General features: G+C 35.0%; 2 protein-coding genes across 3 annotated transcripts; both read right to left on the reverse strand.

Moving 5' to 3' along the window:
• Positions 1 to 844: 844 nt before the first annotated feature.
• Positions 845 to 15,442, reverse strand: LOC140751698 (protein phosphatase 1 regulatory subunit 36). 2 transcript variants are annotated; one of them, XM_073085708.1, is made up of 10 exons: positions 15,242 to 15,442; positions 14,591 to 14,687; positions 13,864 to 13,929; positions 12,963 to 13,094; positions 12,091 to 12,235; positions 11,235 to 11,387; positions 9,161 to 9,389; positions 7,864 to 8,031; positions 1,603 to 1,716; positions 845 to 1,009 (listed from the first exon to the last, which is right to left on the reverse strand). In XM_073085708.1, exons 1-10 carry the CDS (start codon positions 15,322 to 15,324, stop codon positions 886 to 888), a joined length of 1,311 nt encoding a protein of 436 aa, XP_072941809.1. In that variant the 5' UTR covers positions 15,325 to 15,442; the 3' UTR covers positions 845 to 885. The 2 variants fall into 2 exon arrangements, with proteins under 2 accessions (XP_072941809.1, XP_072941808.1); XM_073085707.1 differs by having other exon boundaries at positions 15,237 to 15,442.
• A 4,296-nt stretch (positions 15,443 to 19,738) lies between these two features.
• Positions 19,739 to 24,431, reverse strand: xit (ALG6/ALG8 family glucosyltransferase xit). Its single transcript, XM_073085694.1, has 8 exons — positions 24,138 to 24,431; positions 23,782 to 24,054; positions 22,731 to 22,878; positions 22,075 to 22,317; positions 21,662 to 21,767; positions 21,254 to 21,452; positions 20,361 to 20,447; positions 19,739 to 20,273 (listed from the first exon to the last, which is right to left on the reverse strand). Exons 1-8 carry the CDS (start codon positions 24,194 to 24,196, stop codon positions 19,790 to 19,792), a joined length of 1,599 nt encoding a protein of 532 aa, XP_072941795.1. The 5' UTR covers positions 24,197 to 24,431; the 3' UTR covers positions 19,739 to 19,789.
• Positions 24,432 to 24,496: the final 65 nt, after the last annotated feature.

Raw genomic sequence — 24,496 nt, forward strand, 5'->3', positions numbered from 1 at the left:
TTGTGAGTAAGAACACACACTGTACATATCCTTGAGAACAAACATATTATAATAATGTATTATCTATACTAATATTATAAAGAGGAAAACTTTGTTTGTTTGTTTGGTTGTAATGAATAGGCACAAAAACTACTGGACCGATTTTAAAAATTCTTTCACCATTCGAAAGCTACATTATCCACGAGTAACATAGGCTATATTTTATATGTAATTTGATAGATACATTTTGAGGCGGTACAAAGTTTGCCGGGTCAGCTAGTAAGTAATATAAGTAATCTCTATTAGGTATTGGAGCAGGAATCCCACACTTGACGCTCCGGTTCGGATCATAACTATTTGAAGATATATTATGGTTAGTCGAAGTTATATCTCAAAAAATGAAATCAAACATCGCAACGAAATAAAATGTAGTCTAAAAATCTATATTGGCGTGTTGGACAATGATCTCAATTCTGATCACTGATTGAAGACCCGCATTCCTACAATAGGTATTAATTTGAAGGTGGTTTGAAGGTGGTAGAACCCTTTGTGGTTCGACTCCGGCGGCACCACCACACCTATCTCTACCTAATAACAGCAGTGTTAGGCGCTGCTGCGAGACAGACTTTTCCGAGGCGTTCCAGCTTAGTCCTCAGGGGTAGCGGCGCATCTGTGGCCGACCTCAGGTAGGAATATCTAATCCTATTTGGGGTTGATTACAGATGTCCATGGGCGGCAGTAGCCACTTACCATCAGGTGGACTGCATGCTCGTCTGCTACTCCAATATTATATAAAAAAAAATGTAAAACAATTAATTGCGTAAAGAGGGAGTATAACAAGATTTATTTTTAAAAAATATAACAATGTATGAAATGAAGATATACTCGTAGGATAGCGATTGTAATCTAGCGAGGATGCCCTTGTGGATGGAGTAGCCTCATCAGCCTGTTCTGCCAGCGACGACGCTGCGTCTCACTGCAAGGCCTGATATCCTCAGGTTCGTCGGGAAACGATGGTGGGAAATCCATTCTAAGAATAAATAAATGAAACATTTAACGTAAAACATTTACTTTGGCCGTGATAGTGTAAGTTAGCTTTTCATCAAGGTAGCTAAGCTACGGATGACTCATAGATTAGTAAAGATACTTCGCCGCCTTGAAATTGAATGAAGCCACAAACGGCTTATTAGTAATTCTTTTTTTGAATTCTTGACAGATAAAAACATTTTTAGAGAAAGTTTACGAATAAATAACTAATACTACGTAATTTACATAATAAATAAACAAATATTTCAAATATTTTAGGGACATTTTAGCACGAAGACGTGGCAAAACTTCTTTACGCAACTATTTCAATTCTCAAAACAGGGTACATTTTCTTTACAAATCTATGGGATGAGTGTACAATCTACCGATTGAATTGCTTAATTTTCATGATTTAAATTTCATCGTTCAATTGATTGAACATCAATTCACATAGTTTGATTATCTATAGGTACTTAGCCTGAACCCTTCTCTCTGAAACCCGTTCCTATCAATGGACAGAAATTGGCTGATAGTAATGTGGTAGTGATACATTTTTTAAGTTATCTGGAAAAGATGGAAACTTCAAAATCAACATACATTCTAGACTCTTTTCGAGGCAACGCGATATCGGGGTACAATTTACGGGTAGCAAGTTGACTCTTCCTCATAGAACTAGTAGTACTGCTTTTGGAACTGTAGCTCGTAGACGACCTGTAAAGTGAATTAACAAATGAATCAGCGGATTTCCGTTTAGTTACGGTATTGTTTGCCCAATTAGAACCGTTTAGTATACGTCTGGAACTCCGGCTGACGTGCGTCACGCCATCGACGGAAAATCCCTCAATTTTGCCTCGCTATACCCATAAAAGTTGGTGTCTGCAAGTAAATATGTGGCCAATCGGATGCACTGTATAAAATTTTGTGTTGTAAATAAAGTAAGAATAGGGTTACAAAATCAACTATTGCTTATCTATTAATAAACATTGTAAATAATTATAGATGACTCTACATAGGTATGTTTGCTTCTTATTTTTATCATTGGCATATAAATATAAGTTCCTAAGTAAGTTTTAACTTGGTGAAACCAGATATATTTTGTAGAATATATTATGTACCTATTCATGTAACTGCTTACTTTATGCATATCAATTAATAATATAAACTTTTGCATTGAATAAACTACATAAAGTACTCTTCATTTTATGATCGAGGTAAGTATATATGGGCGCAAATCAGTATCTTATGTTTATATTATAACATTTAATGTTTAAAATAATTATTTATGGGTGTAAATCTGTATCTTACGTTTATATTATAATATTTAATGTTTAAAATAATTATTCGTAATTACAATACTGTTATTGATCTAACCTCAATGTCTCTTAGACATTGCACTGATTCTTTCGACTGATTTTAAAACATTGATTTTGTAATTTATTTTTAATAATTCATATTGTTGCAAACCTTCAAAGTAAAAATCAATTAGATTATTATGACTCCAATTTTATTGTTTTATAAACAAAACTTAGTTTAATTTGCATCCTACTAGTAGCGCCCTCTTTTGGCGATTTATGAAAACTTGTAAGGAATGTTTGCGTGTTGTAACGCGCTTGTTTATTAAAACAAATATAATTTGTGTAAGATAAATTATTTGGAGTAACATAAAATTCATTATTAATTTTTATTATGTCAATTTTGATTATCAATGTGGAATTAATATTTAGATTAAAATATGGACGATTTCCGGTAGTACTTCAAAACACTTTGTTAGTCATACCAAATAAATTATGTAAATTATAATAATATTAAAATACTTATTCTCGTATTTTTAAAACAATATTTTCAATATAATGTTATTTTATTAACAGTTAAATTTATTGTGAATCACGTCACTTGTTATAACAAAACAAGTGATGTGAGGTAGTTCTTATGCTGTTTGTCGCTCGAGTGGTATTTAAGTCTACGCGCTGGTAGAGCGTGGTACATTCGCATTTAATCAGTCGTGTAAGCCGTTACTCTGCTCGTAAATAAAAAAAATGGAAATAAAAGTGAATAAAAGTGATTCTCATATTAAAGTCGTTTCGTTCAGTTTATTAATAAAGTGCGGTATTGGGATATCGCCGACAGCAGCGGTTGGATGGACCTACGTGTCCACATGGTCATGATGGAGATCAATGGTGACGTTTATTGGTTCGGGGCAATGGCGCGCGTGTTTGGTGATTTTCCTGGGATTGCTTTGAACGAAGCCTTAGGAAGCCATGCCGTTGGTAAAGCGTTTGACAGCCGTTGGATGCTTTGATTATGGCGGGACTGAACGTATGGAGCAGTGTAATTTTGGGGTGGACCCTGGTGTAGTATGACAGTTTATTTCATACGGGCGACACGTTGTCATTTTGATACTTATAACCACTTGGGTGGTCTATTGTTTTAATTTATTTCTATCTTGTAATTTTATAATGTTCACCTAATGTTTGAGTGTCCACAGGCTAAGAATCTACTATAGCTGCTTATTGGTGGTATTACAACGACACTGGACTTGTGTTGACCGCGAACGTACCGTAAAGGGGCCAATGTTACGGGTCGCTATAAGGCAGGATACTTTTTCACTCTGGTAAAACCAAGGCGGTGAGTTAGTAAGAGCCTTTTCGGTAAGTGACTTTATACTTTAATAAATATAGTTCAAAAAACTAAAAAACACGCTTTTATGATAAACTCAACTAAAAAGTAGAAAATAATTTTCAATCTAGGAATCAATTAAGGAACAGTAAATTGTATAATTGTAAAAAAAAAAAGCGTGGAGTGCTCCACTTATCAATTTTCGAAAAGCACCCCTCGTAGTATTTGTTGTTATAGCGACCATCATTATGAACAGTCTGTAAAAAAAAAATCAAGTTTCTATCTATTACGGTTTAAGAGATAAAGCCCTGTGACTCACGAACAGACAGCAGAGGGTTTCGTTTTATCCTTTTATCCTTTGAGTACGGAATCCTAAAAAAAAAAATCATTCTACAAGATGGCATTATAGATATGTTTCAGTACATTTGAGTTATAGGGAAATAAAATTATTATTTTCCAAAGCTTAAAATCGATCTAGTAACTTTGCCTGAGCGCTCCATAAGGCGCTTTCTCTCGCCTCGAAAATCGTTAATCCTGAGGATATTGATAAGGACAATGGTACAAAAATGTTAAAATCGTGTATTCGTGGTTTTTGATAATACTTCAAAATTTTTAATTAAACTGGACGTTCAAAGTGGATAGAAATCGGGCTCAAAGATTCCGTTACTGTTAGTACATACATACATACAAACGTACAACCCAAGCTAATAAAAGCGTGTTAAAAATTGAGGTACTTGACGGTTTATTAATAATTTGGCTACCAGTATTTGACCACTGTTTGGAAAGAATTTACTTACGAATTACGAATTTTACGATTTTGCGGGTACACTCATTATTTCTTGTGAAAAATTTCTGAAGGTTGTCGTATTAATGCAATTTTAAGTCTACACGTTGCTCAATGGAAACTCTCTCTCTCTCTCTCTATAGTCGGTCACTCAATGCTGAGGATCGTGACTTCTTTGCTTTATAGCGTCTTTCCAGAGATTGCGATTAGTGGCCTGGTGTATCGCCTCGCTGACCGGTATCTTTAGATGGTCCGATACCTGGTCTGACCATCGTTTTGGGCTGTGTCCTCTGGGTCTTTGCCCTTCACCTTGCCTGTCACCAGTAGCTTTTCTAGGTTGTCATTATTTCTTCGGGCTATATGACCGAAGTATTTAAGTATGCGGTGAAGGCACAGGCTGGAGAGACGTTGGGAATGCTCTAGGTGTAATTCTTTTAAGATGGATGCGTTGGTCCGGAAGGCTGTCCACGGGATTCTTAGCATTCGCCGCCAGCTCCACATCTCAAATGCGTCCACTCTGTCTGTCTGCTATTTTCAGCGTCCAAGATTCCGATGCGTAGAGGAATTTGGAAAGACGAGCGTACGAACTAAGTGAACTTTTGTACGCTTAGTAATATTCCCGTCCTTCCAGACCCTGGTAAGTTGGTTCATTGCCGTTTTAGCCATACCGATGCGGCGTCGTATCTCAGTTTCGCAGTTTCCTTTATCATTAATGACTGATCCCAAGTATTGAAATTCCTTGACGATTTCGAAGTCGCTGAGCAGATTTGTTCATTGTAGTGACTCAGAACGGTCGATCATCATAATTTTAGTTTTGCTCCTGTTTATCAAAAGGCCAAAGTCCAAGCTTGTACTCTCAAGTCGATTCATTAGGTCCCTCGTTTCTTTTTCTGATGAAGCGAATAGAGTTGTCTTTGGTAAAGGCTCAATAGATGTGTTTGTGATATGGGTTCAGCGAAGATACGAAACCGTAGCGTTCAGTGGCGCTCGTGTTTAAATTTAACGGTGTGTATTGAGCAAGATGAAGGTGATTTAGGTTAGAACATTTAAATTTTGGGTTTTAATGTCCTTTATGAACTTCCAGATTCTGTCATTTTATTTTTCTACATACAAATAGGGTATATTACGGGGTAATTGGTGCTAAGCTGACTACATTCATTTAAAGTAGTTACAATAATGACTTGAGAACTTGAGTAAACATGTTGATCGGACTGTACAGAGGTTGTCGTGTAGCCGTAGTATGCGGTGGGCAGCTATGGCGGAAGTTAAGTTTCAGTAGAAACTATGTGTATTCATGTGAGTGGATTTGCGTCAATGAAAAGTAACAGGAGGTTACTGGGCTATGCGTATCCATCGATCACATGTAGTGCTTAAATGTCTCGAATTATTTGATGTTTGGTCTAAGTAATTTTAGTAATTAGAAGGAATTGGTCAGCTAAGCTCTTGAGTTTATAAAAAAAAAAAATGTATATATAATAATAATTCGTTAGAATTTATTTTACGCGTTTGAGTTTAATGTTAAGGGACTAATTCTTTTGTTTAAATGGTGTTGTAGAAAATGTTGAATCTTATAAAGACAATACGACCGATCGATTTTGTGTAAAATTTTGTTTAATTAGAAAAGTGATAGTAATGTAAAAGAGGTCGAAATTGAGTACGGTTGAAATAAACTATTCATCATTAGTCTTTTAGTTTTAGCGTGGTGAATAACCTTAATACAAGTTAATCAGGATTGGCCGAGCGGAAATATAATATATTCGCCGTTTGTTTTTCTGCCTTACAGGAACAGCACACGAGGACGTTTGACTTGTCACGATGGCCATGCCGCGGATGGCCAGTGGAGGGTTGGTTCGAGTGCGCTAAGTAAGAGATGGCACTAGCTGGAGAGACATCAGGGGCGGTTTGTCGATACCTGCTGCAAGTGAGTGGTCGGGGAGCGCACGTGGTCCATGGGTGCCACAACGCCACAATTTGGACCACCGAACCTTCATTTCTATTTTTTGTAACAAATTATTTTCTTTAAAAAAAAAAAAAAAAAAGATGCGTATGGGCGGATGATCTTGTAAATGAGAACTTTGAAACTGTAAAGGCATTGTGTTGATATAACTGGTTTTCATGATTATTTTATATATGTGCGTTCACGTGTGTTCTTGTTAAATATTATAATCCTATCCAAATATCCTTCCTAAAACGCTGGCTGGCCACCATGCGTATCCTTGATCCTGGTCTTGTTGGCTAGAACCCAGCATGGGTGATGCCTTGTTTGTTGGCTAGATCCCAGGATGGGTGATGCCTTATTGTTGGCTAGAACTCGTGATGAGTGACGCCTTTTTTTATGATATCAGAAGAAAGAAGAAAGAAGAAAGAAAGAAAATATTATGTTGTAATGTTTTTGTTTGTTTGATATTATGTTGTAATGTAAAACAGCGCAAGGGACGCGCTGGAATCAGTATGGCCGTATGGGCGCAAATCAGTATCTTATGTTTATATTATAACATTTAATGTTTAAAATAATTATTTATGGGTGTAAATCTGTATCTTACGTTTATATTATAATATTTAATGTTTAAAATAATTATTCGTAATTACAATACTGTTATTGATCTAACCTCAATGTCTCTTAGACATTGCACTGATTCTTTCGACTGATTTTAAAACATTGATTTTGTAATTTATTTTTAATAATTCATATTGTTGCAAACCTTCAAAGTAAAAATCAATTAGATTATTATGACTCCAATTTTATTGTTTTATAAACAAAACTTAGTTTAATTTGCATCCTACTAGTAGCGCCCTCTTTTGGCGATTTATGAAAACTTGTAAGGAATGTTTGCGTGTTGTAACGCGCTTGTTTATTAAAACAAATATAATTTGTGTAAGATAAATTATTTGGAGTAACATAAAATTCATTATTAATTTTTATTATGTCAATTTTGATTATCAATGTGGAATTAATATTTAGATTAAAATATGGACGATTTCCGGTAGTACTTCAAAACACTTTGTTAGTCATACCAAATAAATTATGTAAATTATAATAATATTAAAATACTTATTCTCGTATTTTTAAAACAATATTTTCAATATAATGTTATTTTATTAACAGTTAAATTTATTGTGAATCACGTCACTTGTTATAACAAAACAAGTGATGTGAGGTAGTTCTTATGCTGTTTGTCGCTCGAGTGGTATTTAAGTCTACGCGCTGGTAGAGCGTGGTACATTCGCATTTAATCAGTCGTGTAAGCCGTTACTCTGCTTGTAAATAAAAAAAATGGAAATAAAAGTGAATAAAAGTGATTCTCATATTAAAGTCGTTTCGTTCAGTTTATTAATAAAGTGCGGTATTGGGATATCGCCGACATATACATACCTCGATCATAAAATTCTTCCTGCAGTTATTATCATACTTATGTTAAGTGTGATTTTACAGATTTTACAGATTTTACAATACTAACATAGAAGCCTTAGATTTTCCCGTATCAGTGCCAGTTGGCAATGGTCTCAACATAGTGTCAAAAGCTGTCCGGGACATGCCAATAATCCCTAAGACTACTCCCAATTTCGTCAGATTCTCCTCGGAGCCAGCTACAGCATGCATCATGTAAAGGAGTCGTGGCGTCACCCTGTCCAAAGATAAGCAAAGCAATAATATTCGGTGCACAAAATGCTATTGCTATTTCAGCTTTATAGAGATATTTCTATTCCAGATTCGGGAAAATGGTCAAACTTTATTTATGTATTACTAGTTTTTGCCCGCGGCTTCGCCCGGGTTTAAAAGAAAATAATATAACATACTAACATACATAAAATTGAAACTTCTTACCTTCATTGGAATGACAGTGGCGCCATCTGACGAAAATTGGTCGTACCAACTCTGAAACCTTCGTGGGCTCATGGACAACAACTTTGCTAAAGATCATCACTTGATTAAATGCATAGTTTACGATTCCATCCTTACTAATATCGATTAAAATAATCGACTTTTTGGCCCAAAAGATCGATTCTCCGATTAATCGATCGCCATCCCTAGTTCCCATGGGATTTCCGGGATAAAAACTATCCTATGTCCTTTCTCGGGTTTTAGACGATCTTTATACAAAATTTCAATAAAATCGGTTCAGTGGTTTAGGCGTGAAGAAAAGACAACCAGACAGACAGACAGACAGAGTTACTTTCGGATTTATAATATTAGTAAGGATTTCTTTATATAAAATTCTCGTGTCACAATGTTAGTTACCGTGCTCCTCCGAAACGGCTTTACCGATTTTCACCAAATTTTATATGCTTATTTAGTAGGTCTCGAGGTCTAGAGAATCGGCTACTATCTATTTTTCACACCCCTAAGTAATAAGGGTTGTTCACCCTTAACTTTTTTGTTATTTATATGGCAACAGAACGTTTGCCGGGTCAGCTAGTTTCTTTATATAAATTAAGAAACATTGGCAATTACGACACTATGATGAACAAAACAATATCTGTTTTGTTTACTAAAATAACGATTCAAATACGTATCTGTCGTATGTGTGGGTAACTAACTATTGTATATAATACATATCAGTGATCATAACAAAAAATAGAATATAAGTCTATCTAGTGTACTAAGTACGCACTAAGTGTACTAATTGTGTTGTAAGTACAAGAACAAAAATAAACCATTTTCTTGTAATCATATATAATATTATCATCGAAATAATATTCTTAGATTTTGTGTGAAGGTACTAAATATAATGTAAATTCTTCGGCCCGACTTACTGCGTGCACTTGATTACTCCTAATCCCATCATGCGGTAGTCGATGTCTCTGTGGCAGAACACGTCGTTCATGAGGGGGGAGCGGGTATTAAGCTTCTTATCGTGTCGAACGCAATACCCCAACAACACGGCGCGCTCCTCCGCCGCCATTTTCGACACGTAACCCGTTCGTAACATGTGCTCCACGGAGTTGAATATTTCGGATTTGAACAAGCGATTCATTTCCAACTCTATGAATGGTTTGAAATTATTAAAATAACAATTGGTTACAGTTTTCGTTGAATATTTAAAAAGTTCGCGCTTAGACTATTGTTATACTCGCACCCAATATTACAATTTTTACTTTAGATATCTCCCTATAGTCCTCTTGATGCACGAAAGTGCCGTCAAAGTCGTTTCAGCTAATTCCAACTGTACTTACTCATGTAGATAAAAAGAGCTTTTTAAATCATTTGGGTACCTTAAATAAACACATACCTACCTACCTATTATAGTCGTAAATTATTTAAAGTTGCTTTAAAATAAGAATTCGAGAATTTTCTATATCTTTATATATAAAATTCTCGTGTCACAATATTAGTTACCGTACTCCTCCGAAACGGCTTTACCAATGTTCACCAAATTTTATATGCATAATTGCATATTCAGTGGGTCTGAGAATCGGCTCTATCTATTTTTCATACCCCTAAGTGATAAGGGTTGTTCACCCTTAATTTTTATTTATTTATATGGCAACACAACGTTTGCCAGGTCAGCTAGTATTTATATATGGTTAATGCCCGTTATTGATAGCTATCAAGCTACCCAATTTTTGCCTACAAAGGTACTCTGAAATTTGACAATTTGTATCTATAGTCTGATTCATAATTAGGTGTCCAAAATGTAAACAAAGGTGTTGACCTATCAAGAAAATACGTTAGAAATGGTAGTTTTTATTACAGAAATTGCCAAATTTCTTTATTTGATAAGCAAAGCAAACAAAATGAGTATCAATAAAGGGCACAAGACAAAATGGTTCAATATATTTTTATAATTTATTTGTATTTTTTTTATTACTTTCTCTCTCTCGCTCTTATCAAATACCTACGTTTAAAGACATTTCTCATAAGATTTTACAAAAAATCACTTACAGAGAAATTACAAAATACAAACAGATTTAAATGGGTTACCGTAGTGTAACTGTGGGTAGATTTAAAGTTGACAATCATATCTGTAGAAAAAATGCGAATGCAATGGTAATTGTTGTTTAAGGGTCATGACACAGAGTTGGACAATGTACCTATTTTTAAAATCTATTTATCAATTAAAAGATTGCGTTAAACTTTTCTTACATTTTCCAGATACGTGTAGCCGTTTCAGCGAAATAAACGTGGATAAATTGCTCTAATTAATCACCTTAAGGGACCTTAACTAAACGGCGCTATTCAGTCATCTGTTACGAATACTGCTAAGCCATTTAATTTAATGGCTAGTCATATCGAATGACGCCGACGTGATCATGTTTAATAACGTTTTCCCGAATTCAAATAAACCACGTCAAAATCTGTCGTACAGTTATGACCTATTGTGACAATTTGTGACCTAGATAGAAGGAAACGATCTGACAATAAGTGGCTACTGTCGCCCATGGATAAGTAAAATCAACTCCATAGAATTAGAGAGATAACACCTGAAGGCTACGTTCAGAGTCGTTTAGCTTAGTGTAAATACACTCATCAAAACCCTTCAAATTATAACACAAAAGTTTTTAACACTGTTGTCTAGTGAAAATTATCTAGGTATAGTTGTCAATAAGAATTACCTATCACACTAACGTCTTTTATTAATAATTTATTTATTAAATGTTTTGTGTACCAAAAAGTGACGCTTGATAATTTCTTCAGTCTACCAAGTGTCAAATTTCGATCTTTGGTAGGCAAAACTTGGATAGATTGAATATTAATAATGGGCTTAATTGTAAGTGGAATTCTAAATTTTGAATTATTGGAAACAAATACTACAAATGAATCTGAAACTAAAGAAAGCAGTAGGTATTCTATACCTAAATATTTGAAAAAAAATATATATGTACGTACCTATCTGATTAAAAGATCTACGCCCCAATGCCAGCCAAACAATCTGCACACACACGCGTAGTAAAGTTTCGAAAAGGCGCGCATCTTTGTCTGATAATGATCGTCGTTTCTTCTGCGGCCCCATGTGGTGGAACTTTTTAGTATCACCTCCACCTGTAATCGTTAAAACTAGAACTAGCTTGTGGTCTTATATACAGGGTGTTTGCTATGAAAATATGTAATCGTTAAAACTAGAACGAGCTTGTGGTATATACAGGGTGTTTGCTATGAAAATATGTAATCGTTAAAACTAGAACTAGCTTGTGGTCTTATATACAGGGTGTTTGCTATGAAAATATGTAATCGTTAAAACTAGAACTAGCTTGTGGTCTTATATACAGGATGTTTGCTATGAAAATATGTAATCGTTAAAACTAGAACTAGCTTGTGGTATATACAGAGTGTTTGCTATGAAAATATGTAATTTTGTGCACTTTTTTCAAACATACGGTGTTTCTAATATTAAAGCTTAACTTTTATATAGAGCATTTATCTATCTATGAATGAAAATAGACAACGAAACTTTAAAACATTCCAGTCTAAATTTTTTCAGTATTAACTGTGTCACTTTCATATTCAAGTTAAACATTTCAGTAAAGGTATTATCAAAATGAATTCAAGAATTACCAAAATTAGGCTGTATATGAAAATGAGTAATTTTGCCTAGGTGTCTATTTATTTGAAAATTACAGATAAATAATTAAATTAATAAATAAGAATATTCATTTCTTAAAAAAGGCTCTATAAACATGACTGTAGAATGAAGATAATATTACTTTAATAATCTAATAAAAAAAGTATTGTAAATGGTATTAACCTATGAGCATTGTGCTATATTCCTTGGCGACTAAAAGCCGTAAATCTGATAAATTATTACTGTATTCATTTTCAACTATTTCACACTGGGGCGTTCTCACTTTCGTCTCCAATTCTATAATTCTATTTGCCATTTCGTCTGCAATCTGGGAAATATAAAATACCTTATACTTACAATATTACCTTAAGAGAAATATACTTAATCTATTAATCTTCTATCTATATATATAAAAATCAATTGCTGTTCGTTAGTCTCGCTAAAACTCGAGAACGGCTGGACCGATTTGGCTAATTTTAGTTTAGAATAATTCGTAGAAGTCCAGGGAAGGTTTAAAAGGTGAATAAATATGAAATATATTTCATGAATAAATTCTGAGGCGGTACAAAGTTTGCCGGGTCAGCTAGTCTAAGATAAAATATAAAGCAGTGACAGCTTAGTGCTAGCTTTTAATCAAAGTATCGTAGGTTCTAATCCGAGGCAAGTTAGATTATCGAAGTTATATGCGTATTATAAATTATTAATTTATTATCAATTGCTAAAGCGGCGAAGAAAACATACGAGTACATACATGCCTGAGTTCTTTAAAATAGGTCCTCATGGATGTGTGAAGTCTACCAGTCTGTTCTATAACCTGACACGTGCCTCCCGTGCCCAGCAATAGGACAATGTTGACAATAATGAGTTGACGACAACATCGTCCAAACCTACTATTCCAGTAAACCTTACTGTTAGTAAATTTTATAACGCAATCTTTAATCTACGTACATATGATTAAATCAACAATGAAATAACAAATTCGAACTATTTTTGTATTTAGGTTATTTATAATTCTAATTCAATAAAATTAAATGTAATGAATGTGTTCAGCTTGCCTGTAAATAATATTGACAGTAGAGAACAAGTGCTCTGATAAATCTCTCAGTTGTCGGCAGATGTAACATGTTTATCAACATGGGGCTTAAAATGTTTACAGGTGCTGTGTACAGAGCGATATCTTTTATATCCTGCACAAAAGAAATGGAAGGTTAAGGAATTGAAGGATATGTAAGGATAATGATTTTTTTATAGAGATAGTAAATAATTATATATTAAAAACGAAAATCTACGTTAAAATCCCACAAGGATAACCGTTAATCCTGATTCCTAACGCTCCTGATCAGAAGAATGGGATAAAAATATTCAAATCGTGTATTGTCATCGGTTCTTCATAATTGTTTAAAATTTTAACAAAATCGGACCGTTCAAAGTGGGTAAAAATCGATTTCAAAGATTCCGTTTCATACATACCTACAGGTCAAGCTAATCAAAAGCGTTGTAAAAAGCTTGCCGTTCCATTGATTGTATGTGGCTGCTACAGCCCATGGACATCCGTAATCAACCCCAAAAAGATTAAAGGTATCTACTGCTTGAGACCGTCCACAGATGCAAGCAGTGATAGCCTAGTGGTTAACAAACTCAGCCTCTCGATCGAGAGGTCTGAGGTTCAAACCCCAGGCACGGACCTCTGAATTTTCAGTGGAACAGTAATGGTATGTTGACGATGACGACGACAGATGCGCAAGTATGGTAGTGGAAAACGATGCGTTTATGTTTTATATTTTTGACCTTATATAAAACTGAGTTTCTTAAAACTTTCATCAGTTACAAAATAATGTAAATTAAACCTTACTTCCAGAAATTGTTACAATCATTCACAGCTTTAATTTCGATTTTGTAATTATCTTGAAATTAAATTTTACTTTTGACATTACAAAGTTTTACTTAACCAGTTACCTGCACGGTAATAATTTCTGCTTGGCCAGGCTTTAGTTTCCTTTGGTAGCGACGCCGAAACCGTATCTACGATGGTAGAGTAGGTAGAGTAAGTAAATTCTTTGAAATAGGATGGCAAAGAGTTTAAGCATCGGAATCTTTAGATCCCTATATCTAGTATATCTATATAGTAGCAAGTTGTCGGTAATATCGAATGTATTGAAAATAGAACTTCTAATGCTATTTTAAAATTGAGTTCCCTCATTACTCCTACTATATAGACCTACACTTTTATAGTAGGGAAGGTTGCTCAAGTCGTACCCCCTAAGGGAAAAATTCTGTATTATTTGGGGTAATTTAAATGAAGGAAAACCTTTTGCGTAAATTTAATCTTTGGTTATTAAAGTATCATATAGAAATTAAAACAAAATAAAAATATTTTATTTAAATAGTGATTGACAAAATGAATAGTAGAATGTGTCAAAAATAGAAAAGAATCACAAAAATTAACTTAACAATCGCACTTTCCTTTAAATTGCTTACTCATAAACTTAAATTTTTAGTAAAAACATCGACAAAGCTTGTTTTTTTAATATTTTTATTTCAATGGTGCCGACATGGTGCTGTTATTTTTGTTTACTCGCACAACTAACTAGTATGCATTTTAATCGCGCTGGTACGACTAAAGCAACCTTCCCTATCTCTAAAATTGATTTATATTTATTTAAACTTCCTTGAATGTTATTACCTGTTCAATCAAATCGACATCGTCTCTGAACTCTACAGTTCCCGTAGGAGCTTTAGTAGGCACTTGAATTGTTTCAATAAGTTGTGGAGGTAAGTCGCTACAAAAAATTCACCAAAATGTTATAACTTTAATTTAACTACATGAAGTATCTACCTATATGAAATGCCTATATAGAATGTTATTTAAAAAAATGTAGTGAATCTTGTGATGTAAACAAGATTCATCAACTCCTTATTGGCCCACCTCGTATGGGCACGAGTTTGTTCTCACGATTAAAGTGGATTAGGGAATAGTCCATCACGTAGGCCAGGTGCGAATTGGAAGACTTCATACACATTTGAAACTTTTTTAATATCTGTCTAACGTATAAATTTCCTCACGAACTTCTCCTTTGCCGTCAAAACAAATTATTATTTTCAACACGCACATAATTTTGAAAAATTAAGAGATGAGTGTCTTGGATTCGGACCTCGCCCCCGATTGAGGCTGAGATCCAACCATTAAGCTATTGCTGAATATAGAAATGAATTGCGTCGCCATAGCAAATTGTATGACTACACCTGCTCGCAACAACTTCAGAGTGGACTAGCAGTTGGCACGGACTATACCTAAAAATATTTATAATGAAAAAGTTTAGCTTAAGAACCTTACAAACAGTAGAGCTTTCGTTGACTCATCCCACACCCAATGTCCATCTTCATACAAACCTCCAAAGCCTCCTTCTTCTTCGTCATCTGCCATTGTTTACTATCTCAGCTTTATAAAAGTGATGAGTTAATATAATTATTGATATTATTATTTCAGTAAATATATATTTCTACAACTTTTAATTTAAAAGTGACACGTTGTCAATTGTACACGTCGGTGATCAATTGACACGACGCTGACATTAAATTGTTAAGGTTTTTATCATTGTTCCGAGGGATCTTATGGAAATTTTAGAATAAAATACTGTTTATAATACGTACCTTATCATCGTCGGCAACCCATTACTGTCCCACTGTCATAGTCCACCCCCATAGTCCACCACGCTGGCCAAGTGCGTATTGGTAGACTTCACATACCTTTGAGATAAATCTCTCAGGTATGCAGCTTTCCTCACGATGTTTACCTTCATAGCAAGTGATAATTAATTTCTAATACGCACATAAATTTGAAAAATCAGTGGCGCGTGCCTGGGATTTGAACCTCGGACCCCTCGATCGAGAGGCCGAGTTTCTTAACCACTAGGCTATCAGTGCCATCACTGCCAATACGTACCTGTTTACGATATTTTATTATTATAATTTAACTCGCTTATTCTATAAATTACGAGGACAGCATAAAAAGTATTTGGGTACCTACTATCTTAAAACTTTAAATTTAATGCTCGCACGTAAATTATACAGAATGTGCCCGGTCTTTTAAAAATGTAATTCATGAGCGGCTATAACTCGCGGATTGAAATTATCATCGAACTTGCAAACACAACTTTGCCAAATTTACGGCGTCACCAGTACCTAAGTTGCGCTCGACGCCACTGAATATAAAGTTATGTTAATGTTAGTGCACCAAACTCCGAACCTTAAAACTTATAAAATGTTACAATTTGTCATAGGTTTCGAATAGATGCTGCCGCGGGAATATTAAATATCTCGTTATTTTGGTTTGTTAGTCGATTTAATCTGACATTGACTACCTATTAAAAAAAGCAACTACACAAATATACTTAAATAATTATATTATTAAATTCGTTGTGTAAGAAAACAGTGACAGCGTACCTACTGCTTAATGGTTCTTCTCGATCAGGAATCCGAGGTTAAAAGCTCAGACACCCATCTCTAACATCATTTTTTAGTGAAATATATACCTATTTATTATAAATTAATAAGGTAGGAAACACTTGCAAACATTGAAGGAAAACATCGCGATTGGCGATAAGTTCAAAAGTTTTTAACCTTAAACTCTTCATCACTACCTATGCATGAATATCTATATATTATTTGGTATTTGTTATAAATGTATGATATCATTATGATCTTTTTGATTTATGAATCCCTCTCGAATTTATCATTCATGAACTCAGGGTACGGTGCCTAGATATTAAATTTAAGTTAGTTATTAAATTGAAGTGTGAAGAAGAAAGTAGGTATATACGGTAGGTGTTTGTCTGTCTGCGGGTTTATTCCGGCTAATCTCTGATATTCTGATAAGGCTGGACCGCTTCTGACGGTACTTTTAATAGTATTAAGCTGATGTCATAAGAAGTACTTACCTACCTTTATCATATAAATTACGGTTCAGTGCAAAAATTTAATGAAAACCTACGAAAATTCCCGAGTATTTACACTTTCGCGCGTGAAACAGCGGGGGACAATACATATGTACCCTCCTAATGCTCATGTGACATACTTTAAAACTGACCCCTTTGCCAGTAAATATATCCGAATCAGCAAGTATGTCAGGTGTGTGAATTCATTGAATTCATGCACACAGACGATTGCACAAAGCTGGGCCGCTTTGATCGGGTGCGCCGTGCCATGTGATCAAATAAACGTAGACATACTTAGCACGACGCGAGGGTCGGACCTTAATGCGCAGATCAAAAGCAATTAATTTAGAGTTCATTTTATGTCCAAACGAAAGGGCGATTGGGCTTATTTTTTGTTATTAAACAGCATTAATAAATCCCTAAGCTCATTTATATTATATGGCTAAAAGAAATTCGAGACTTTTGACAAATAATTTTCAATCTAGGAATCAATTAAGGAACAGTAAATTGTATAATTGTAAAAAAAGCGTGGAGTGCTCCACTTATCAATTTTCGAAAAGCACCCCACACTTTTTCCACAATTATACAATTTACTGTTCCTTAATTGATTCCTAGATTGAAAATCATTTTCTACTTTTTAGTTGATTTTATCATAAAAGCGTGTTTTTTAGTTTTTTGAACTATATTTATTTTATTAATTTTTAGTATTTGTTGTATTGTTATAGCAACCATCATTATGCATCGTCTGTAAAAAAAATCAAGTGTCTATCTATTACGGTTTAAGCTTCGATCACTAATAAGAACAAGTTAGAACAGAGTCAACATGCTACCCGAACAATCAAGTGGGCATGCAATAGTAAGAATTGTACGTTTAGTAACACACTTTACAATTTAAATGGTTTATACATTCTGACCTAACCTAAAAGCGCACCCACATGTCTATTTGGGTGCTCTTTTCGTCGCGTCATTTTTTTGTCGCTGATTGTGTATCTAGTTCTTATTAGTGATCGAAGGGTTTAAGACATAAAGCCCTGTGACTCACGAACAGACAGCGGAGGGTTTCGTTTTATCCTTTAAGTACGGAATCCTAAAAATCATTCTACAAGATGGCATTATAGATATGTTTCAGTACATTTGAGTTATAGGGAAATAACATGATTATTTTCCAAAGCTAAAAATCAATCTAGTAACTTTGCCAGAACGCTCCATAAGGCGCTTTTTCTCGCCTCGAAAATCGTTAATCCTGAGGATATTTATAAGGACAATGGTACAAAATTATTAAAATCGTGTATTGTCATCGGTTCTTGATAATTCTTTAAAATTTTGAATTAAACTGAACGTTCAAAGTGGATAGAAATCGAGCTCAAAGATTCCGTTACTGTTACGTACATACATACATACAAACGTACAACCCAAGCTAATAAAAGCGTGTTAAAAATCAGAAAAATTAACGATTTTTTTCTTTCTAATTGTTGGATAAATGGCAGGTTCGTTCGTTAGCTTTGATTATGTTGCCTTTACGTCATAGTTACAATATACCTACTATCGTAATAGCATCGTTACTTGCACCTATTTTATGTAGTCAATATTATGGTCCTTTAAAAGTGTCTTATCTACACACACTTCTAATATTATCTATATCTTATTTGTTTCAAAAAAAAAAAAGAAAACCAGTGTTCGTTTCAATTCATTCAGTTTTCAAAAATGCAAACAACCAAGAAACCCCAAGACGTCCAATATCAAAAACTATGAACATGCAATCAAACGCGTCTCGTCTTCACCCTATGAATATTCATTATTCCTACAAAATCGATATGCTTCGCTTTATTCACTGTAAACACGTGTACGTATCCTCTCAAGCCTGTCTTGTGTTAAGTAAATATTCGATGTACTTTAGGTAATTGACACCGCCGACGACGGCTTTCAGACGAGTCAACACGACCGGCATTTTAATTTTCTTGTTATAAAGGAGGTTTTCTAATTCTAGTGTTATGGTAAGATGCGATTATTTTCTTACTAATATTTATCGGTAATACTGAGCTACTGAGCGTGTCAGACACGTGCCGTTGCAGACAAAATAGTATTTTCCAATATAGTGTATATAAACGTATAAATACTATATTTATATGATTTTAGACGTAATTTTTTTACGACGCTGTTTTTAAACATGTTACCACGATCCATGCAACGAGGTGGAGATATCGGATAAAAAGAAATTAAAACCACGTGTGATGAGTACCCGTTACATATTAAAACGAATACAAAAAGAACTTCTATTTTACGTTTACCGTACATAACATACGGGCCGTGCCTGAAAAATATTCTATAAAAATATATGAATTTGTCTGCCACGGTCCGTGTTTAAGACGTTCAATATCCGACGATGTAATCGTGGCCTTATATATAATACGACATGACATCGTATAGTGTGCATTACTATCCTTTTTTTTTTACCTGGGGGAAACCTACAAAAGGTACCCGATGCCGTGGGAGTTACTCAGGGTTATGTGGGACTCTTACCGCACTAAAACCCCCCCAGTGGCCGTCCTCGGCGCTACGTAAAGGACTCCGGGATCTCCAAAGGAACGCAACCGGAGTCCTCTTAGCACGTTGCCCCGTCGGGCTCCGCCCAGGTGAGCTTAACGCTCGCCGCACCGTCTGGTGCGTACGACGGTATGCGACCACACATACCGCCGTCCTTTTCGGTTCGAGTTCCCACTCTTGCCCCCCACGACCCCAGAAGCCCCCTTTTAGTCGCCTCTTACGACAGGCAGGGGATACCGTAGCCCTATTCTTGTCCCGGAACTACAGGGATAGGCTTTCACCTACCTAGAAATGTTACATTAAAGAACTACCCATGCATTACCACCCCTAAGGACTCTTAAAATAAAACAAACTTGTCCATAATTTGTTCTAATATATTACTATAATAAAATAATATAATATATTTAGGTAACTTTCTTAGCAAATAAACTAGATTGACCAGATACCATGATCGGCACTCTACATACATTGAAAGTTATAAAGTAGTGATAATAACAAATCCAAGAATAAAAAATGCCAATAGCACAATATACAGATGTTATCATCAATGGTAAAAATGGTAAAACTTTATCTAAACCTAAAATGGAATGTAATACATTTTCATACATACAAATAATTAATAATCCGTACAGATATAACGACTCAATTCTATTAAGCCCAGGTAGAATCAAGAATCCCCTAGGAGGTGGTTTTTTAGCGCCTTTCACTCTAGGTATCTCGTATAGTGAGGGTATATTTGAAAATGATATCGAGGAATGTGTTAGTAACATAAATATTTTGATTAGTAGAAGATTCTTAGGATACAAAAGAGGGAAGAGTGAATAATGTCCTACTGTAGACATTATCAAAAAGTTTCTACCATCCACTTCACCGAGCACTGACATGAAGCTGAAATAAAAAGAAATTTGTTAATATTTTCTATAGATAAAAAGTATAATCTAATAATCTACTAATTATAATTGTGTTACAAATTACCTTAATGGTATTAAAACCATAAGTATTGCCTTCTCATGGACATGCCAGCCAAACATAAATGAGCATGTGGCACATACAATCATACATCTGAAAAACAAATGTATTTTTAAAATGATGTTTTACTTAAAATATTTCATTAATACTTTACAATTCTACCTACACTACTTATTACAGAAAAACCACAAAATCCAAGTATAGTTATTAGGTATTATATGCAATATTGTGCCGAGACGTGGTCTTTCACTGTGAGCCTTATACGAAAACTCAAAGTCGCTCAGCGAGCTATGGAGAGAGCTATGCTCGGTAATTCCCTACGCGACAAAATTCGTAACGAGGAAATCCGTAGGCGAACGAAAGTTACCGACATAGCTCTCAAAATAAGCAAGCTGAAGTTGCAATGGGCTGGCCACATAGTTCGTAGGACCGATAACCGGTGGGGTCAGAAGGTCCTCGAATGGAGACCACGTCTCGGCAAAAGGAGTACAGGACGCCCCCCGACCAGGTGGACTGACGACCTGAAGCGGACGGCGGGTAACCGCTGGATGCAAATGGCCCAAGACCGGTCGGAGTGGCGCAGACTAGGGGAGGCCTATGTCCAGCAGTGGACTAGTAAAGGCTGATGGATGGATGCAATATTTAAAAAAGTTTAGCTAGTGAGTCCTTGGATTTAAGCGTATTGAATAGCCATGCTTAGTTAAGAAACTTAAGCTGAATTTCAAGCTCTATTTTTCATACAGCATTCTATAGAATTAGCTGATTCTACAAAGCTTGACTAACTGACTTAATCTAGTAGATTAAGCAAAAATTAACAGTTTTCGCAATTTTAAAGCTGTGAAAATTATTTCGCAAAATAACAATATTGTACAGCATAAACCATTTTCATACAAACAAACCTTATAAAACTCAAATTTCTATATCTTCTGTCAGCTCCAAGGTGCCATAGCTTTATAAGTGCAGGCACCATAGACAATGCTGTTAGGGCAAATGTAATCTCAGGCTTTATATTTGGCAATACCGTATGTTTATACTCTTGGACTAGTCCCCCAGTCATAGAAGCCTCACTTTTAGGAACGGAATATCCAAACATTGGCACTAAAAGAGAATATAATTAATAGATAAGGGAAAACAAACGGATCATATTTCAGCATTGCAATATAATTATAATTTGAATATAATGTTGCTTTTCATATATCACAAATTTAAGAAGCATAGATAAATATGCAAAAGAATGTCCATTAATCCAATTCGAGTGAAAATGCTTTGCTTTTATTTATATGAAACTATACTAAAAATATACTTACACAAATACTGCAATACTTTATCAGCAATATTATACAGAGCCCAGAAGTTTGGCGCCCAGTATGCATGGCACAGTCCTCTTTTGAATGGAAATAGTCTGGATAATATCTACAACATAAAACTACAAATTATGCCACACAATGACATTTCATTTACATAATAAAACCCTTCTAGGTTTAAATCAGGAGGTATTACTGCCACACCCATTTCTGTATAACAATAGTGTATGATTAAGTTCTGCTGTGTTTTGATTTGAAGTGTTGTAAGGCAGAAATTTATATGAGGTGTTCTATCTTAATCCTCAGGGCCAGGCACACATTTACAACCAATCTCAGATAGGACTTTAATGCTGTCTGGTATTTGTTATAGACACTTCTATAATGTAAGAAAAAAATAATGGATTTACAATTCTTACCTGAGGTATATGGTCCACAAATGGCCCGTAACATATAATAAAAATTGATCCAACTGTAACAGCCAGCTTAAATAGATTGATTATAGAGAATGAATGCCATGGTGTGTGCACACCATCTGTTGTAGACAGAATGAAGCAGTAGGACCTCAACAAAAATACTATGTAAACAGGTGCCACATATAAGAAAATGTGTTTCATGTTTAGTAACACTGCAAACCATATGGCAGCTTGAATGTATTCAGCCTGAAAATAGAAAAAAGAAATTATATTTTTTATACTGTTAAATGACTGACTTAGCATTGCAAGAGACAAAGCAGTTCCTATGCTTCGATGGAAGAATGAGAATGCTGGGTGACATACATGAGGATCATCTTGGTCATCAAAAGTAGGAACACATCTGTAATCAACTTCAGGTAGTAACCCTGTTGTATATGGAGTTAGTTACAGTACCCTTAGTATGAGTTTTAGCATTTGCACGAAAACATTCACCATTTACATGATCGATCATACAACACCCCCATGGACCGTATTGGAACTAAAATTCCACAGTATATGTTTCAAAAACGGACTTATATCTGGTACACTAACAATCAGATGAACTGTGAAATCATTTCTTATTTGAATGTTATAAAAAAACTGGTGTAAGATATACTCACTTTGATCATGTTAGACATTGAAAAAAGTAGAAAACCATACAAAAATCCATTGTATTGAAAGTGAATGTGGTCCACGATTAGCAAGCCTGGGTTAGATACTAGCAGTATAAACACAAGAGCCTTGCCATTGCTTACTAATGTTGAACAGCTGGAAATACCAAGAAAATGATCATTGAATTTAAAAAAAAAACACTTTCTACACTCACAGCCTCACACTAGGTTTCCCTGTATTGTGGCTGCTATGGACAGAGACAAATACAGAAACACCCAGACACAGAAACAAAAACCTAAATTCATCATTTAGATATCGGTCTGGCCAGGGATCGAACCCGGGACACTCTGTGTGTCGGACTGGTATGGTGACCGCACCGCCACGCGGGTCGTTATATATAAAAAGTTGCTATACAATTAAATGATACTTTAAACAGTTATTTGAATAAACTAGGGGTTTATAGGACAACATGTGTCAACTTCTCCAGCTGGGGGAGACCTTTGTTCAGTAATTAACTTCTAAGGGCTTGTGGTAGGAATAGAAGAGGACTTTGATTAGTAGTCGAGTCATATGAAGTATATGTGTTCTACTTTCAACATGTGTGTTGAAGGTAGAACCCTTTGTGGCTCGACTCCGGCGGCACCACCGCCACACCTATTTCTACCTAATAACAGCAGTGTTTGGGGCTGTGTGTTCCGTTTTGAAGGGTGTGGTAAGGGAGACAGACTTTTCCGAGGCCTTCCAGCTTAGTCCTCAGGGGTAGCGGCGCATCTGTGGCCGACCTCAGGTAGAAATATCTAATCCCATCTGGTGTTGATTACAGATGTCCATGGGCGGCAGTAGCCACTTACCATCAGGTGGACTGCATGCTCGTCTGCTACTCTGTTATAAAAAAAAATGAGTAATACAATACAGCAGTTAGTCGCATATAAATGATCGGTATGTTGGGTATGTCACTAAATCTGAATTTTAAAGTCAACTTAGCTTACTACATAAAACTCTTAAACATGGCCCTAGACATTGCACTTTTAGTTTTAATAATGATATTCAATACCATACCTTTTGATTCCATAAATATACACTATATCCAGTACAATCACAGATAATCGTTGGAACAGAATTGTCATCGGAGAATCATAGTTCAAATTCTCCAGTTTCAACATTTCAGGATCAAATATTTTGGCGATATGCGATAAACCATATTGGAACCAAGCGAAGAATGGGGGATAGTCCAGTGTCCATTCTGATGTCGACTCATAGTACCATTTATCTATAGAGACATTGTGGGTTATTGCCAGCCAATTTCTATGCACCTCAAAATCTGTCGAGTGACTGAAATAATACGAAATAAGATATATTATAACAAATAATATTTCACATTCACACCGCAGGATTTCTCACTAAAATATACATACTACAGTGGAATGAAGAACAGTTTCACAGTAGAAACTATTAATGCGATTTGCAACAGCATTATTATTTTATTGACTTTAAAATAATTTATATTTAATTCATCTTCAATTTATTAGTACTAAGATCAAAGTAATTAGCACTGCTCGCCGTCATTGAGTGCATTAATAAAATATTTTATCACTTTCTAATTGGATACTTATTAATAAATATTTTAGCCGGTATTAATCTTCATGTTACACGTAAAATTGTAAACAAGAAAATTTGACATAAATACTAGTGTAACGTTGTCGGCTTGTCCCTATTTAAACTCCACAGACTATAATATATTTTTTTTTTTATCACAGAATACATATAAAGCATG

The sequence above is a fragment of the Epargyreus clarus genome, unplaced genomic scaffold (assembly GCF_041222505.1).
Source record: "Epargyreus clarus isolate Ecla_fem2 unplaced genomic scaffold, WU_Ecla_fem_2.2 ptg000023l, whole genome shotgun sequence".
Taxonomy (NCBI): domain Eukaryota; kingdom Metazoa; phylum Arthropoda; class Insecta; order Lepidoptera; family Hesperiidae; genus Epargyreus; species Epargyreus clarus.